Raw genomic sequence first — 19630 nt, forward strand, 5'->3', positions numbered from 1 at the left:
ATAATGAATTCCCATTAAAATTAAAATATTTAACCTTTATCCTAAATCTTATGAAGAGAATGTATAAAATTTATAAAAAAAATTGTGCCCTAATTTCCTAATTCAATAGTATCGTAAAAATTATTGATAATTTTATGTCCTTTTCAAATAAAAAGTATTTTTGCTTTTTAAAAATGATGTGGAGGAGTCACGGAATTTCACCATGAAACAATAAAGACTTAAAAAGTAGGAGGTAAGATTACTTTTCAGAGGATTCTAGCTTCATAATTTAACTAAGTCATCAAGATTAATTAACATTTCAGTAAGATTTTGGAGAAAAACCTGGCAGTTTAGCAGCTTTTTCTTCTGAGATTGTTCACTGCTTTTGGAACAATGCAGTTTGATAGAAGAGAAAACGAACAGAACGAGAAATAAAAATACTATATAACCTATTAACATCTTATACAGAAAATAAAGGAGAAATGGTGTTTTTTAAATGGAGAAACTTGATAACTAAACATAAATGCAAAAATTGTTTAAAGGTATGCATTTTACATAACTAAATGTTTGTATATGTTACTTTAAAATATTTTGCTATAATTAATCATATATTCCCATATGTAAATATAGGTATTTGTATATTTTTTTCCTTAGACTTTAAATATAAACTTACTATTTATTCTTATGCCAATATATACAAATTATTTTTGGTGTTCCTAAACTTAAATGGGAAAAATACATATTAATTTCTCTCACTCTCTCTTTTTCTATACAGTGTGTTTGAAATATATTTGCCAGCTAGTTTCACAGTATCTTAAAGAATATTTCATTGACTATTGCCTAAATTTGGCTAATTTTTCCAATAGTTGAACACATTTTCACAAGTTGGGGCAAATAAATAGTATAAATAGAACAGACTGCCTTATAATTAAGGGTATTGTATCTGTGTTTTTAAAATAACAACTTGGTCAGCAGATACGTGAAGAAGATTCTAGACGTACTATATTTACTTGAATAACCCTTCTGTTACTTCTACTTGCCCTGACCAATGTTGAAGAGAAAATGAGCATCTTTTTTGTTGTTGTTATTTAAGTATAAATTTCTACTCCCCCTACTCATGTCTATAGGTGTTATATCAAGCATTTGCTCATGGACTTCCAAGAGTAAGATAGAGTTTCAATATCAAGACAAGAACTTTTGACCTGAAGAGCACATTTTGCCTGGTTTATTTTGATTTGTATTATCCATGGGGTGGATATAATACATGTATTATCCATGGAGTGCTACTGCTTACTGCCCCAAATGTTAAAAACTGGGATGGAACTGGTGATTTGACAGTTCAAGAAAGGGACCTAAACTTTTAACCCTAATGGCCTTTTGGCAAAAGTTATCAATATTTATGTGAAGTGTTTATTATGGAGGAACACAAATTATGTTAGTATTTCCAGTCAAGTTTGAATTCATCATGATGGCATATTTGAAGTACTGATGTATTGATAGTTATATGAAGCATAATCTTAATTAAATCATTTGTTTTTTCAAGAACTTTTACTTAGTAGGAGAATTACCAGTGTCATTTAGTTATTGGAAGAGGAAAGGTGTCTTCTGGTTTCCTGGCTATTAGAAATAGGTCTTCATATTTGCCCCTCATGTTAAACCTAGGGAAAGAGGGGACTCTTAGCAAATAAATAGAAATTTGAAATTTACCTCTTATTCAAAAAACAGTGACTTTAAACACCCACAGATTTTAAATGGCAAAAATACATTTTATAAAATGTGAAGTCTGTTTAAAATATGTACCTTCAATGCTCTGACATCAAAAAATTTATTAATCAAATTTATTAATCCTGAAACTTTTTAAATGTTGAAAAAATTAAGTTGACCCTCTCTATTTAAACTCAGCTTTAACTCCAGAAGGTTACTCTAAGAAATTTAGTTAGTTTTACATAGATGTGAAGTAACTCATGACTGTTTTACCATGACATAGAGAGGTACATTTCCATTAAAAAAATAATAATAAACTATATGACATAAGTAATTGTTCAAATACAAAGGTACATGCAAGTTTATATTATTTTAATGATTTTTGAGTTAACTTACATCTTGTGGCAAATAAGAGTAATTCAAATGAATTTTTAAAATACCTTCATACTTGTCTATTTGATGAGTTTTTTTTTTCTTAGTTATGTATTTAAAAAAGTAATCTTTGACTTTGCGTCTCGGTTTCTGTTGTTGAAGCTTCTTTGCTTTATTGCAGTCCATGGAGTCTGGGAGGAGTGGTCTCCGTGGAGTCTGTGCTCATTCACCTGTGGTCGAGGCCAGAGAACCAGAACGCGGTCGTGCACTCCGCCCCAGTATGGGGGGAGGCCGTGCGAAGGGCCGGAGACACATCATAAGCCGTGTAATATCGCCCTCTGCCCAGGTGAGCCTGTTCTGCATTTGGTGAGCTTTGTGTTTCTGATCTTTGTATATGGTCCCCAGTATACCTAAGAGATTTTAAGAGTACAACCTTCATTTAGCCGCATTGGAAAATGAGCCTTTTCTTTATTGATTCTTGCTTAAATAAAGCCAGCTGCCTTCCTTGATTCTATTGTATGCAGTTGTATATATTAATATTTCATTAATTTTGAAGTATTAATAATTAATACTGTGTACCAGGGGATGCTTACCTTTATTGAAATTCTATAAATATGCATATTAATGATTCCCACTAAGACTTTTATCCTACACATGGATTTCTCTCCTGGAAAAATTATAAGACTTCCCAAAGACTTGAATGGACTGTTGCTTCCACATTGTAAATAGAGAGTCTGGTGTAGAGATGGTCCTTCAATAAGAGGATTATAGACATTTGCTAGAAAATCAGACTTTCTGCATTCACTGCTAGATATTCAAAATGGTTAGATCATAAGTGATATATAATCCTGATATGATTATGAGGACTGTAAAATCTGTTCTTCAAGTGTATTTACATTTTTTTCTTTTCTTTTAAAATGTTTCAATTCTGTTTTACCTTTTGATAATTTCCACCATTGCTCCAGAGAAAAGTCTTCTTAATGCTGTTATTTAGGATGCTGAAACATTCACACATAAAACAAATACCTACAAAATGAAAAAGACTGATCTCTAGCTTTAAGGGGTTTGCAATTTATGGGAGAAAATGAACACAAACAATGATAGAATCTCCCAGGAAAGCAAAGATACTTCTTAGAAGAAGACACAAGTATGAGTAGCAAATGGAAAAGCCTAACAAAAATGTGCAGACCAGTATTAATAAGCAGCATCTTCCGTTTGGGAGAGTTTCTCACTGACCCATGCACTCACATATTCTCCATGCAATAAACAGCTGGGATCCCAGTAGTGAACTCCAGACACATTACTTAACTCACATTGAGTCCCATTTGCCCTCTAAATTCCCCACATTAATATCTTATCTTATAATACAATGTTTTAAAGTTCTTCTGGAAATTTTAAGAATCTAAAATATCTGAGGACTATGAAAAACACTCAAAATGCAGAGAAGAAACAGTCATCTAACAAGCTTAATTGTACTCTTTTAATTCAGACGAAGACTAGGGTTCCTACACTTGGGAGTATACATGTAAATATGTAGCAGTTATACTGAGTAATATACTTTTTACTTTTAGAATTTTATGAATCCTATGAATTGCGAATATAACTGTATGATTCAGTATTCAGGTATTATGAATACTAAGGTGTCAAAATCATGATTCCTTATTTTCAAATCATTCCCAGAAAATCTATTTAAGTTCTTTTGTCTATCTCTATGTAAATATACAGATAGGCACACCAGACATATGCATGTATATTTATGCTCTGCCTTTTCCCCAAAGATTTAACTTATGCACATTTTAGAATTTTTTTCTAACAACTAAGCTGTGATATTTACAGGTAGTCAGAGTTCACTCATTTTTCTATGGAATGTGAAAAAAATAGACAACACTGGGAAGTAAAGAATAATAGCTAACTATGGAATATCTTTGGATATATTTGTTTTTAATTAATTCTTTACCTCAGTTGATCCCCATAAGTACAAAGATAAAATGGCACCGATCAATAAAATGTTGTCAGCCGGGTTTTTCATAGTCCATTTTCCATTAATTTATCTAGACATGAAAAGCTTAGATATGAGTACATAGAGATGCTAAGTTGTTAGAATTCAGATAAGAAAATGCATTTTTCTAAGCTGATCCAGTTATGACTTAGAGGTGTTCAGTCATAATTCCACAGATGGTAGCTTTGCCCCACTGGCTCTTCTGCAAGCACATACACCACGTATCACTCACGTAGTAACCATGTGTGTTTTCAAGCTACTAGTGTTTTACCTGTATTGTACTATCACTGAAATCACTCTAAGATCATTACAGTTGGATATCCAGACATATAAGGAGAAGTAGAACTAATTATGACTAATTTCAGGGATCTTCACTGAATATAAAGCATTATTAACTATCAACTAGATGTAAAACACTGCTGAGAATAATGTAGAATCCCTGATCTCTAGAAATTTGCAATCTCTTCTGAGAATTTAGAAACACGCATGTGAAAAATGAAAGTGAAAGTCACCCAGTCATGTCTGACTCTTTGCCACCCCACTATACAGTCCATGAAATTCTCCAGGCCAGAATACTGGAGTGGTAGCCTTTCCCTTCTCCAGGGGATCTTCCCAACCCAGGGATTGAACCAAGGTCTCCTGCATTACAGGCGGATTCTTTATCAACTGAGCCACAAGGGAAACCCAGGCATGTGAAAAATAGAATGCAATTCTGAAAAACACAAATAAATGCTCTAGTCTTAATAAAAGATAGCAATTTGAATATTAAGTGATTTCAACCTACATTTCTTATAGCCATCCTACCTGAGATTCCTAAGATATCCTCTTAAAGAAAAAAACCGTTATAAGAAATGTGACCGTGATGAAGAGTGTGGGTAAGACCCACACTTGGTTCTCCTTGGTTAGGCTGACATGGGCCACAGAGCAGAAGAAAGCAGGGGAAACATTCACAACAAAAAATTGCGTCTCTGGTCACCACTTCTGCAAGATTTGATCGTGCAAGTTCTGATCATGGGCAGTGATGTTTTAGTGTAGGGTCATGTGAGAACAGCCTCCCAGCTTTTATGAAACACATTTTGCTCTGTATATTTCTGGCCGACTGCCCCCAGCCAACACCAGTCACTGTTTAGATATAGTACACAAATCAGTTACTAATGACTCAAACTAGGAAATACCAGATCTAACTTTTCCTTCCTTCCTTCTCTCCTCGTATGGCAAGGAGGCAAGTGATTTACCTTTGCTCAAAAGGAATGGGAGAAAGTTGGACATTGACTAAGGAAAGTATCAGATAAGAATAGGATGTCATGTGTTATCAGTAGGGAATCAAGATTGCTGGGAGAAATATCAATAACCTCAGATATGCAGATGACACCACCCTATGACAGAAAGCAAAGAAGAACTAAAGAGCCTCTTGATGAAGCTGAAAGAGGAGAGTCAAAAGTTGGCTTACAACTCAACATTCAGAAAACTAAGATCATGGTACCCAGTCCCATCACTTTATGGCAAATAGATGGGGAAACAATGGAAACAGTGTCTGACTTTATTTTTGGGGCTCCAGAATCACTGTAGATGGTGACTGCAGCCATGAAATTGAAAGATGCTTGCTCTTTGGAAGAAAAATTATGACCAACCTAGACAGCATATTAAAAAGCTGAGATATTACTTTGCCAACAAAGGTCCATCTAGTCAAAGCTATGGTTTTTCTAGTAGTCATGTATGGATGTGAGAGGTGAACTATAAAGAAAGCTGAGCGCTGAAGAACTGATGCTTTTGAACTGTGGTGTTGGAGAAGACTCTTCAGAGTCCCTTGGACTGCAAGGAGACCCAACCAGTCCATCATAAAGGAAATCAATCTTGAATATTCATTGGAAAGACTGATGCTGAAGCTGAAACTCCTATACTTTGGCCACCTAATTTTGAAGAACTAACTCATTGGAAAAGACTCTGATGCTGTGAAAGATTGAAGGCAGGAGGAGAAGGGGATGACAGAGGATGAGATGATTGGATGGCATCACCGACCCTATGGACATGAGTTTGAGTAAGCTCCAGGAATTGCTGATGGCCAAGGAAGCCTGGCATACTGCAGTCCATGGGGTCACAAAGAATCAGACACGACTGAGTGACTGAACTGAACTGATCAGAATTTGCATAGATCAAACACATTTCATCATTTAGTGTGAACAACACTCTTCATTCCTACATAGCATCCACTTCATTATGGGGATGATATGTGTTTCTTCCTGGTGGAGGACACAGTAACCCACTCCAGTATTCTTGCCTGGAGAACATGGACAGAGGAGCCTGGTGGGCTACAATCCATAGGGTCGCAGAGTCAGACACAACTGAAGTGACTTAGCACAGCTAATGTGTTTCTTCGGGGCTTCCCAGGCGGTGCTAGTGGTAAAGAACCCACCTGCTAGTGCAGGAGACATAAGAAACATAGGTTTGATCCCTGGCTTGGGAAGATCCCCTGGATGAGGGCATGGCAACCCACTCCAGTTTCTGGCGTGGAGAATCCCCATAGACAGAGGAGCCTCTTTTCTCATCTACAGTACCAATCAAGTGTCATACTATGGAAGGATGTATGTATGTATCTGTGTGTCCAGTGGTCTTTGTGATCTGTTTCTATTACCTCACCATACCCAGAATTTCTGGAAGTCCAACCTGTGCTTTCTGTTTTCTCTGAATTTTCATTGCAGTCACTAATTGAGCATCAAGTTCACAATGATATTAGTTGATACATTTGACAACAAAGAAGTGCTCTTGTATTTCCTGTTTATCTCTCTGTGCAACTTTATTCCTGGTTGTATCCAATTATTAAGTGGATTCTTTCCACCTATACATATCCAAATTTCTAATGCTCATCCAGATGTTTTGTAGGGCATTTCTGTTCTTATTTAAAAATACATTAATGTGTTGTAGTGGAAAGATCTTTGGTTTTTGCAAGCGAAAACATATTTGAATTTAGATATCACATTTCACATCTGTGTTGCTCCTCTGGTCTTAGTTTCTTCAGCTGCACATTGAGGACAGAATAGTAACACCCTCTTCATGAGAAGGCCACATGAGATGCTTTAAAGGAGAGAACTTGGTAGTTAACAAACTCGCAAATGCTATTAATAAATATTAGTAGTATTATCATGTCAGTGCGCTCCAGTGAGAGTCCATCAGGATGACACTTGTCGTTGAACAAGTTGGGTTTGTCACTCTCCACAGTGAGGGGGAATTAACATAGGGAACTGCAGGGCATCTTAGTAAGAGGGTGTTGTTGTTGCAGTTTAGTCACCAAGTCCTGTCCAACCCTTTAGCGATCCCATAGACTGTAGCCCACCAGGCTCCTCTGTCCATGGGATTTCCTAGGCAAGATACTGGAGTGGGTTACCATTTCCTTCTCCAGGGGATCTTCCTGACCCAGGGATCAAACCCAAGTCTCCTGCATTGGCTGAGGGATTCTTTACCTCTGAGGTACCAGGGAAGCCCAAGAGGGTATTAGGAAAGACTTACCAATGGTTTGGGCTTGTGGTGGGTGATTTCACAGAAAGTTTATTAAAGTAGGACTTTGCTTCACATTTGATGGTGTCAGGGTGAGAGGGGCAACTCTAGGATTTAGTATCTTAGTAAATATCTAGGACAAGTGAAGACCAGCTGAGTTGGTGTGTCACTCAGCTGAGAGAGGAGAACGCAACTCCTCTCTCAGAATGTGTGTTCTGAGAATTGTGTGTTCCACTGGGACCTGTCTTTGTCCATGAAGTGGTTTTGGTTTACTTCATTTTGATCACAGTCTCCAAGTGACCTTGTCTGGTATTCATGTGCTGCGATGGTTTTAGGCCCAAAAAGAGATAACACATCATTATGACACTAGGGAGGCTGCCAATAGCACTGAAGTTTGGCTAAGTTCGTCAGGCCCCTGCCTGGGTGTCCCCTAGATGGTGACCCCTCCTCCATGGTGACTTCAGAGGTTTCTGTTGTTAGTGATTTTGATTAATATTCATCTGGAGAAAATTAACAGGCATTATGAAATGTTTGCATTTCCCAGGTAGGCCCTCCCTTAACATTATATAGATGTGTATCTGCAAAATAAAATCTACCTTATCTTTTCCAAAATTAAATTATTTGGGGAAAATAAATGTTTAAGGGTTTACTTCAAAGTCTCAAGGTTCATTATAATTTCTTTCATAGTATTTGGCTTTATATTAATAGTAATAATTATTTCCCATTGTCCAAAGTTGAAGACTGGAGGAACAAGTGATTCAAGTTTTGCCCTACTTGTTTCTGTTTTGACAATTCTCCTTCTGATATATATTTATGAAGTAGAGGACAAATAATATCGAAGATAGGCAGGGGTAAATAATATGTAAGTGACAGATGAGAGACTGAAATAAGGAATTATTGACAAGTTTTCATTTATCTATAAGAACTATGTCTGAATGAATGAATATGGTTCAGTAGTCTGGAATCCACAAGACATGGATGAAGGTTTCATCCCAGTCCTTAATTGTAAATATTTACTTTGGCAACTTCTTCCTCTTTTCTGTTCCCCACTTTCATTTGTAAAGTAGAGCCAGTATTCATTACCCTTCATATTTTAGGAATGTTCTATGAGTATAAAATAACAAAGTTGAGGGTATTTATCATGATTTAGATAGGACTGTCCATGGGGTCGCTAAGAGTCGGGAACGACTGAACGACTTCACTTTCACTTTTCACTTTCATGCATTGGAGAAGGAAATGGCAACCCACTCCAGTGTTCTTGCCTGGAGAATCCCAGGGACGGGGAAGCCTGGTGGGCTGCTGTCTCTGGGGTTGCACAGAGTCGGACACGACTGAAGCGACTTAGCAGCAGCAGCAGCATTACTTGAAAAGTGAGGGATTTGGTGAAATAAACTCAGGATATTATGATACTTTTTGAGCTTTGCTTCTTATGGACAGGCTTAACCAGATACTCAAAAGAGATTCTTTGGGCAGGATTTTTCTAAGGAGAAGTAGGTACGTAAGTGTCAGTCTATGGGACTGAGCAGTCCTGCATTTGAGAAATCCATTCCTTAGGATCCAGAACCTTTCTAGAGAGATCTGATTTGGTTGTACTTTCCAGATACATTTGCAGACTCTTATAAACTCCAAGAAGAAAGAAAGAACCACCCGATGGTAGGTCTTGAGCAACAGAGCTGGACCCAAATGTCTGTTACCATGAGCACGAGGCTTCAGTCTCCTGCGGTGCTAGTATTTTCATTCTTCAGCATCTGTGAGAGGGTGACCTCCCACTGTCCCTTTGCAGGGAGCTCCTGGGGAGACAGTGAGTGGAAAGGTGCGGAGACTTGGCCCTATCTGACTCAGGACCTGAGAGGTCCCTGATCTCCCAGCATGAGGACGTTATAATTTACAACACAAATGATACCTCATTAACCTGGTCTTTAATTAATTTGTAGTTTATAATCTTAACCTTCTGGTCTATTATGTGGTGATTGTATTCATTTTGTGTCATTTCAGATGTTTAAGCACTATTCTGGTGATGTTTCAGTGCTTAGCTTATGAAATTTTTTAAAAAAATCATTATGTCTGTGTTAATTCTGGATTGTTTTCATTTACTATTTAATATTTTTCTCATTTAAACTTTATCTTAACTTCATCTTACTTTTTTAAATCCTTACTCTTACCATGATAACTTGGTAAGACTATCCTTAATTCTATTTTTTTAAAGCATATTTCATTTTGATGTCTCCTCTCTTGTCATTTATATAAAAATGGCAGATAGGAAACATAAGTTTAAGCTCTTCAGCATATGGTTCTTCCATATTTCAGTCTTGTATTCCAAAGGAGTCTTTCCCATTTTCTGGGTAACTTTCAATTCAATAAAAATCAAGGCTCTCCCACTTTGCCATTCCTAAGTCAGATAGCCTAAAAGGCAGCTTTTGTCCCCCAACTCTTCCCTATCAGTAACTTAATCAGCCAGCAATAATCAACCCAGAACAGTTGTTGAAATGATGGTTTTCGTGTCCAAAATACTCATGACTTTAACTTGTGTTTATTGTTATCCAACCAGTTCTAGAATGTCACTAGTTATTCTCAAGATGAGAATATAGACTGAAGCATAGTATTTTCATTAACATGTATCATAGTCACTGGGAACTATATTCAATATCCTTGAATAAACCATAATGGAAAAGAATATAATAAAGTATGTATATCTGTGTATAACTGAATCACTTTGGTGTAAGAAGAAATTAGCACAACAGTTAAATCAATTGTGCTTCAATAAAATTTTAAAGTTATAAAGTAAAATAAAATATATCATAGGAACTAACTCCCTGCATATGGGAGACAAATTTTTCTTCCAAGTGAACACAACTGCAGAAGGAAGCTTATATAACAAAGTAAAACCCAGGAATCTAACAATTTAAACATGGTAATTTTAATTTTTCTGTGTCCAGAAAATGTCTCATGTGTCACATTACTGAAAAAAAAAAAACTTTGTGTCTGCAGAGTGGCTCTGTTTTATAAGGAAGTACTGCTGTGAAGGTAGGACTGGCTGATCTTAGCATCTTCCCAGATTTAAAATATGGCCTCCCATTCTCCATCCTTAGACGCCTCTGTGTGATGGTTCACAGGTGATAGGCATTTGGAGTTTTTAAATTGAAAAATGACAATGAAAAAGCCCAACTGCAAATGCTGATGATAGAAATGAAGAGAAAATGAAAAGCCCAAGAAAATGTTGGCTCTTCACAGAAGAAATTATGCCTTATAATGTGATGTCAAATGGTGTTCCATGAAAGAAAAAATAAGAAGAAAAGAGGGAGGGAGGAAATTTGGGAGAGACAACTTTAAACAAAGTTTATTCAATGCAGGATTCCCTGGGTTATGTCTATAATGGCACTGCAGGTTCAATATGTTCCAGATAAACATTTTTATTTCAGGGCTATATGCCTGCTGACCTGTTTGAAAGTTCCTCTAACCCAGTTCAGTAACAGGTCCCACCATTTACCCCTGTCTGGGCTGTAGTCTAGTCCACTAACATCTGCCACACCAATTCCTGCCCCTGTGCAACCCAGTCTGCACAAATCCACAAAATAGAAGGGCTCAAATATGAATGACGCCACGTCTCTTCACAACTATCAAGTCCTCTCGTGGCATTTCAGCTTATTGGTCCTGTACCTACTGGAACCCCCAAGATCTGTCTTCTGTTGCCCTCAGGACCCACCTCCTGCTGTGTCGCCCTCTTCATGAGCCCCAGACTCATCTCTTTCCTGAAATGCACAAAGCCTTCCTGCCCCCAAGCCCCCCTTGGGTGGAGCCCTCCACGGAGCTCAGGTCTCTGGCTCCTCCTAGTGATGGGAACTCAGCTCTTCTGTGGTCATTCTGCCTTCAGAACTCTTCCAGATGAGACTGTTGTTTCTCCTTTGTTTCCTTGTTTACCATCATCTGTCTCCACCACAGCCGCTCAGACTGTGGGTTACAGGAGGGCAGAGCATAGTGCGTCTTCATCAGCACAGTTGTCCATGAGTCTAGGAGAAGGAGGCCAGTCACAGTGTGGATTCTTTTTTTTTTTTTTTTGGTCCAGCTTTTTTTTTTTTTTTAATTTTATTTTTAAACTTTACATAATTGTATTAGTTTTGCCAAATATCGAAATGAATCCGCCACAGGTATACATGTGTTCCCCATCCTGAACCCTTCTCCCTCCTCCCTCCCCATACCATCCCTCTGGGTCGTCCCAGTGCACTAGCCCCAAGCATCCAGTATTGTGCACAGTGTGGATTCTCAGGAGGGCATCCACAGCCTGCAAGATCAGTTTTGGAATGTCTGCATGCATGCCTGCGTGCTAAGTCGCTTCAGGCATGTCTGACTCTATGCGACCCCGTGGACTGCAGTCCACCAGGCTCCTCTGTCCATAGGATTCTGCAGGCAAGAATACTAGAGTAGGTTCCCATTTCCTTCTCCAGGGGATCCGCCCCATCCAGGGATTGAACCCAGGCCACTGTGTCTCCTGCATTGGCAGGTGGATTTTGGACCATGAGTGCCACCTCGGAAGCCTGTTTTGGATTGTTTCAGTTCAGTTCAGTTGCTCAGTCGTGTCTGACTCTTTGCAACCCAATGAATCTCAGCACGCCAGGCCTTCCTGTCCATCACCAAGCCCGGAGTTCACCCAGACTCATGTGCATCGAGTTGGTGATACCATCCAGCCATCTCATCCTCTATTGTCCCCTTCTCCTCCTGCCCCCAATCCCTCCCAGCATCAGAGTCTTTTCCAATGAGTCAACTCTTCGCATGAGGTGGCCAAAGTATTGGAGTTTCAGCCTCAGCATCAGCCCTTCCAATGAACACCCAGGACTGGTCTCCTTTAGGGTGGACTGGGTGGATCTCCTTGCAGTCCAAGGGACTCGCAAGAATCTTCTCCAGCACCACAGTTCAAAAGCATCAATTCTTTGGTACTCAGCTTTCTTCACAGTCCAACTCTCACATCCATACATGACCACTGGAAAAACTATAGCCTTGACTAGACAGACCTTAGTGGGCAAAGTAATGTCTCTGCTTTTGAATATGCTATCTAGGTTGGTCATAACTTTCCTTCCAAGGAGTAAGTGTCTTTTAATTTCTTTGCTGCAATCACCATCTGCAGTGATTTTGGAGCCCCAAAAAATAAAGTCTGACTCTGTTTCCACTGTTTCCCCATCCATTTCCCATGAAGTGATGCGACCGGATGCCATGATCTTCGTTTTCTGAATGTTGAGCTTTAAGCCAACTTTTTCACTCTCCACTTTCACTTTCATCAAGAGGCTTTTTAGTTCCTCTTCACTTTCTGCCATAAGGGTGGTGTCATCTGCATATCTGAGGTTATTGATATTTCTCCCTGCAATCTTGATTCCAGCTTGTGTTTCTTCCAGCCCAGCATTTCTCATGATGTACTCTGCATATAAATTAAATAAGCAGGATGACAATATGCAGCCTTGATGTACTCCTTTTCCTGTTTGGAACCAGTCTGTTGGATTATTTACATTTCCCCAAATCATCAGGAAGACTTTTCTGACAGAACGACAAGATCCTAATTAGCTTGCAATAGGCAAGATTTTTGAGAAGGAAATGGCAACCCACTCCAGTGTTCTTGCCTGGAGAATCCTGTGGGCAGGGGAAAATGATGGGCTGCTGTCCATGGGGTCACACAGAGTCGGACATGACTGAAGCGACTTGCAGCAGCAGCAGCAAGCACAGATTTCTAGAAAGAAAGCTTTGAGGTGTTTTCACACTCATGGGTTTTCAGAGTCTGGGGTTCTCCCTGTAAGTGTGTAGGACAGTCCCACCTGAGTAGGTGGAGATGGGGTGGGGAGTGCTTTGATGGTCTCTGGTCTGAGCTCGCCCGGGTGAAGAGCAAACCTAAATGCAGCTGGGAGAGGCAGCATCAGCCCTGCTTCGGATTCTCCAGCAAGCATCAGATAAGAAGAAAAAAGTCTCTTCATGGCTTGTGTGGTACTTAGCTAAGTGGTTATGAAACAAAAACCTAAGGTGTATCATATGATAATTGGTTTTCAAGTATCTCACCATTTATCCCTGAAGTGTAATGTACAGGTCGGATTGGGAAATGCTTAAATGTCCAAAACAGAGCTCTTAATTTCCACCTCTCAGAAACCAACTTTTTTTTTTCATTTAGTGAAATAACACTACCATTTCAGAAAGACGTTTCTTTTTTTCTTCTTGGTTCAGATATTTTCATGATATTGTGATACTCTTTTCTTAAAAAAAGTTTTATTGGAGTATAGTTGATTTAGTTTACTTCAGGAGTACAGCAAGTGATTCAGTTATATGTACATATGTACCAGTGTTTTTTCAGATTCTTCCCTCTTGTCCGTTATTATTGTGATTGTTGTTTCCTCACTAAGTCATGCCCAACTCTTTTGTGACCCTGTGAACTGTAGCCTGCCAGGCTCCTCTGACCATGGGATTTCCCAGGCAAGAAAACTGAAGCAGGTTGCCATTTCCTACTCCAGGACATCTTCCTGACCCAGAGAACTAACCCACATTGTGTCTCGTGTCTCCTGCATTGGCAGACAGATTCATACCACTGAGCCACCAGGAAAGTATAGTTTCCTTTGCTATACAGTAGGAACTTCTTGCTTATCTGTTTTATATATAGCAGTTCAGTTCAGTCGCTCAGTCGTGTCTGACTCTTTGCGACCCCATGAATCCCAGCACGCCAGGCCTCCCTGTCCATCACCAACTCCCGGAGTTCACTCAGACTCACGTCCATTGAGTCAGTCATGCCATCCAGCCATCTCATCCTCTGTCGTCCCTTTCTCCTCCTGCCCCCAATCCCTCCCAGCATCAGAGTCTTTTCCAAGGAGTCAACTCTTCGCATGAGGTGGCCAAAGTAGTGGAGTTTCAGCTTTAGCATCGTTCCTTCCAAAGATATCTCAGGGCTAATCTCCTTCAGAATGGACTGGTTGGATCTCCTTGCAGTCCAAGGGACTCTCAAGAGTCTTCTCCAACACCACAGTTCAAAAGCATCAATTCTTCGGTGCTCAGCTTTCTTTACAGTCCAACTCTCACATCCATACATGACCACTGGAAAACCATAGCTTTGCCTATATGGACCTTTGTGGGCAAAGTCATGTCTCTGCTTTTTAACACACTGACTAGGTTTGCCATTGCTTTTCTTCCAAGGAGTTTGTGTCTTTAATGGCTGCAATCACCATCTGCAATGATTTTGGAGGACAAGAAAATAAATAAAGTCTGTCACTGTTTGCATTGTTTCCCCATCTATTTGCCATGAAGTGATAGGACTGGATTCCAGATTCCATGATCTTCATTTTTTGAATGCTGAGTTTTAAGCCAGCTTTTTCACTCTCTTCTTTTACCTTCATCAAGGGGTTCTTTAGTTCCTCTTCACTTTCTGCTATAAGGGTGGTGTCATCTGCATATGTGAGGTTGTTGATATTTCTCCTGCCAATCTTGATTCCAACTTGTGCTTCATCCATCCTGGCATTTTGCATGATGTACTCTACATATAAGTTAAATGAGCAGGGTGACAATATAAGCCTTGACATACTTCTTTCCCAATTTTGAACCAGTCCATTTTTCCATGTACAGTTGTAATTGTTGCTTCTTGACCTGCACACAGGAGACAGGTAAGGTGGTCTGGTATTCCTATCTCTAAGAATATTCCTCAGTTTGTTGTGATCTACACAGTCAAAGATTTTAGCATTGTGAATGAAGCAGATTTTTTTTTTTAATTCTCTAGCTTTTTCGGTGATCCAGCAGATATTTGCAATTTGATCTCTGGTTCCTCTTCCTTTTCTAAATCTAGCTTGTACATCTAGAAGTTCTCAATTCAAATACTGTTTAAGCCTAACTTGAAGGATTTTGAGCATTCCTTTGCTAGCCAGTGAAATGGGTGCAATTGTGCAGTAGTTTGAACATTCTTTGGCATTGCCCTTCTTTGGAATTGGAATGAAAAGTGACCTTTTCCGCCACCTTAGAACATAATCAATGATTTTTTTTTTTTTAATTCCAAGATGACAAAATAAATGTTCCACATTTGACACTAAAAGAAATTCTTTTGTATACAATTGGTCAATTATCTAATTCTTTAAATTAAATTCACATACCCCTCTCTTTCTAACTTCTTAATTTTCCATTTTCCCACTGGAAATGGGAATTTGACTTAACACACTATATAACACATTAAGGGAATATTGGTCTTTTCTTCTTTTTAAGAAAGTATATAATCAGTTACTTTGCCACAGCCATTCTGTCATAATGGACAGGGAATATTCACAAAAAGAGACTTCTAGTTCTCAGTGTAAAATAAAACATCGAAAAGTTACACTTGATACATTTTCATTATTATTTGTTTTCTGTAACTGACTTATAAACAAAACTTCCTGTAAAGTGTATGTTTTGCTGATGTTTATAGTGGTGTCAAAGTTCAAAATTCCCTCAAATATCTAATTTAACTCGTTCTTGAACTCCAGCCACAACATAAAATGTGTACTTTTACAGAAAGACTGAGATAATATTACAAATGTATGGATTAAAAATGTTTAAAAAAAATTTTACAATGATTATGCAGTCTTTCAAAAAAACTTCTCATGAGCAAAACACTTCGCAAATAATCTGTTTTTCTAATACGTCTAAGATGTCTTCAGCAAGATACTTTCTCTCCTCACCCATAATATAGCCCCCTGCTGAATTATCTACTCTTTGTCTATCTCACTCATTCCTAAATGTACATCTTCCTAGCTGTAGACACTTACCCTTTCTTCTTTGTAGTGAGTGTACAACTGTTACGTTCCTAAAAACTACTAAATTTTTTACTTTAAAGCAGAATTCTTAAGGATAGCAGATATTCCTTTATTCTAGTCACTTAGCACTAAACTGATTGGTATCACTTAATTCATCTTTGTTTCTGTGTTGCTTTCTGAATGTTCTCAGTAAGTTGAATACCTGTACATTTTTTGGCCAAATAGGTGGTATCTACAGTGCAGGTATGAATCTTATTTTTTAAAAACCTCTCTCCTCCGAATGCAGACTTAATAAGTGTTATCTTAGAAAAGCAAACTTCTGAAATGGAAAACACACTCATCTTCAAAGCCAACATCTAGAGGAAATGGATTCACTAGACTTCTTTTTTGTCTGGCAAATGGATTATATAGTCAATAAGACTGTGTCAGGTGCTAAAAGTGAGATGCTTAATGACATGAATGGGATGATTAAATTGGCCTTTTATGATTTTTTAAATCACACAGTACCACTAGATACATATTAAATAACTTTCTTTTAAATAGCTCCCTGCACAATCTGAAATTAGGTTGAAAGTACTCATTCCTATTCTGCCAGGGTGGGTCTTCACAGAAGCATTAGTTTATAACTTCGGATTTATGAAATAGATGAAAAGCAATGGAATTACATTGGAAAAAAGTGGACAGTAATATCCTGGTGCATTTTTAACACTTATATGCTAGTTATTGCCTTCAGGTAAATATTTTGCCTGGTTCCTTTGCTCACTTTTCATTTGTGGCCTATGGGATTATACCTTCATGAACGCTTCTCCTTTGTCTAAACCATCCAAATCTTACGATAGTAGTCTAACACAGTTACCCACTAGTAGATGTGATGAGTTTTCTGAGTGTTTTTATTGTTGTGTTAAATTGGTATTGCTTTTCATTATTTATTTACTTATTTGTGTGCATAGAGTAATTCCTTTGGTGAGTTCTAAAAGATTTTTGAGGGGTTGGAATTCAAATTCTAGTATTTCTTGTAACACCTATCAGTGTCTGGTGACTGAAAGATTCTCAGTAGTCATTTGAATTAGTGAATAAATAAATGCATCTCAATTTGAACTTCCAAAGAAAGGCTCAGCCATCTGTATTCTATCCCAGCCTGGACACCTGGGTAGTCCCCTTGGCCCCCTCTCTGCTCAGGGCCCTTCCCTTGTATCCCTCATCTCCCCAGGATGCCACCCTGGCAGGTTTCCTCCTCCAGCTCAGACCCTCCTCTGCTTTCCTGCGCCAGATACGATCCGAGTCCCGTTGAAATTCTCCAATGGCTGCTTAACGATCAGAGCAAAGAGCTAAAATCCTTAACATGGTTACAAAAAGTTTGAAATCTGGCCCCTATCTCTTCCCTGACCTCCCTGGTAGTTATTCACCTGGCTGTCTGGGTGATGCTCACAATGCCCCTTATTCAGTCCCGCCTAGCACCTCTGTATCTTCATGGAATAAGCGCTTTCTTAGGCACTTCCTATTATCCTTCAAGTGCACTTGAAAACTTGCTTTGTCAGGGAAGACTCCCAAGTCCCTGAAAACTCTTGTCTCACTCTGTCTTGAAATCATCCTTTGCAGCAATGCTATAGAATTAACTTATGTGGCATGTAACTAACTGTTCAACTTGTTCTGGGGAGTCCTTTTCTAAAATATGAGCTCTGTAATTATCATTATTTATTATATTCATTGCTACCTGTCCCCATCTCCAAAATCAAGGTCTTGTCTTTTTAAGTGGTCAATAAATATATTTGAAGAAATAAATCAATAAATGAAATAATAGACACATAAAAGTAAATAGAAATGAAGAATGAGGTAATAGTTGTTTGGAGGGTAGTAGCATCTAATTGGATTCATGTAGAGTGTCTTGGTTGGCCTTCATCTTCAAGGTTGGTTTACCCTTGTATAGGCACACCTCAGAAATATCACAGGTTCAGTTCGAGATCACCTCAATAAAGGGAATATCACAATCAAGTAAGTCATACCAATTTTTTGGTTCCCCAGTGCACATAAAAATTATGTTTACATTATACTGTATTCTCTTAAGTGTGTCATAATAACATTATGTCTTAAAAACAATGTACGTACCTTAATTTTAAAATACTTTATTGCTAAAAAATGCCAACCACCATCTGAGCCTTCAGGAAATTGTAATCTTTTTGTTGGTAGAGGGTCTTGCCCACATGTTGGTGGCTACTGACTGGTCAAGGTGGTTGTTGTTGAGGGCTCAGATGGAAGTGGATTTCTTAAAATGAGACAGAAAAGTTCCCACGTTGGCTGATTCTTCATTTCATGAAATATTTTTCTGTAGCATGTAATCCTGTTTGATAGCATTTTGCCTATAATAAAACTACGTTCAAGATTGATGTCAGTCCTCTCAAACTTTTATTCTGCTTTATCAACTTCGTTTATGTCATATTCTAAATCCTTTGTTGTCATTCAATAATCTTCACAGCATCTTCACCAGGAGTAGATTACACTTCAAGAAACTTTCTTTACTTATATATAACAACTAATTCCTCAACCCTGCAAATTTTATCATGAAATTGCAGTAATTCAGTCACATCTTGGGAGAAGGCAATAGAAACCCACTCCAGTATTCTTGCCTGGAAAATCCCATGGACAGAGGAGCCTGGTAGGCTGCAGTCCATGGGGTCGCTAAGAGTTGGACATGACTGAGCGACTTCCCTTTCACTTTTCACTTTCATGCATTGGAGAAGGAAATGGAAACCCGCTCCAGTGTTCTTGCCTGGAGAATCCCAGGGACAGGGGAGCCTAGTGGGCTGCCGTCTATGGGGTCGCACAGAGTCGGACACGGCTGAAGCAACTTAGCAGTAGCAGCAGCAGTCACATCTTAATGCTCCCCGTATAATTCCAATTCTCTTGCTGTTTCCACATCTGCAGTTACTTCCTCCACTTAAGTCTCGAACCCCTTCAAGTCAATGAAGATTGCAGTCAGTTTCCTGTAAACTTCTGTTAGTGTTTGGAGCACTTCCTGTGAATCATGAATATTCTTAATGGCATCTAGAATCGTGAATCCTTTCCAGAAGGTTTCTTCTTCACTGCCCAGATCCATCAGAGGAATCACTATATCTGGTGCCTATAGGCTTACAAAATGTGTTTCTTAAATAATAGGACTTAAAGGTCAAAATATCTCCTTGATCTCCATCCATAAGAATGGACATTATGTTAGCGGGCATGAAAAAGCAACATTAGTCTCATTGTCTCCATCAGAGTTCTTGGGTAACCAAGTGCATTGTCAATAAGCAGTAATGTTTTGAAAAAAAATCTTTTTTCTGAGCAGTAGGTCAACAGTGGGCTTAAAATATTC

The 19630-nt window shown here is 38.5% G+C and overlaps 1 protein-coding gene across 2 annotated transcripts in view; it reads left to right on the plus strand.

Annotated features, from left to right (window-relative positions):
- The window catches only part of ADGRB3 (adhesion G protein-coupled receptor B3), an 881695-nt gene that overhangs the window by 354582 nt on the left and 507483 nt on the right, over positions 1-19630 (plus strand). For both annotated transcript variants that reach the window (XM_061427126.1, XM_061427127.1), the window contains exon 6: positions 2237-2401. In XM_061427126.1, coding sequence (XP_061283110.1) covers positions 2237-2401 — 165 coding nt within the window. The remainder of the gene's footprint in view (positions 1-2236; positions 2402-19630) is intronic.

The sequence above is a fragment of the Bos javanicus genome, chromosome 9 (genome assembly GCF_032452875.1).
Source record: "Bos javanicus breed banteng chromosome 9, ARS-OSU_banteng_1.0, whole genome shotgun sequence".
NCBI classification, from domain to species: domain Eukaryota; kingdom Metazoa; phylum Chordata; class Mammalia; order Artiodactyla; family Bovidae; genus Bos; species Bos javanicus.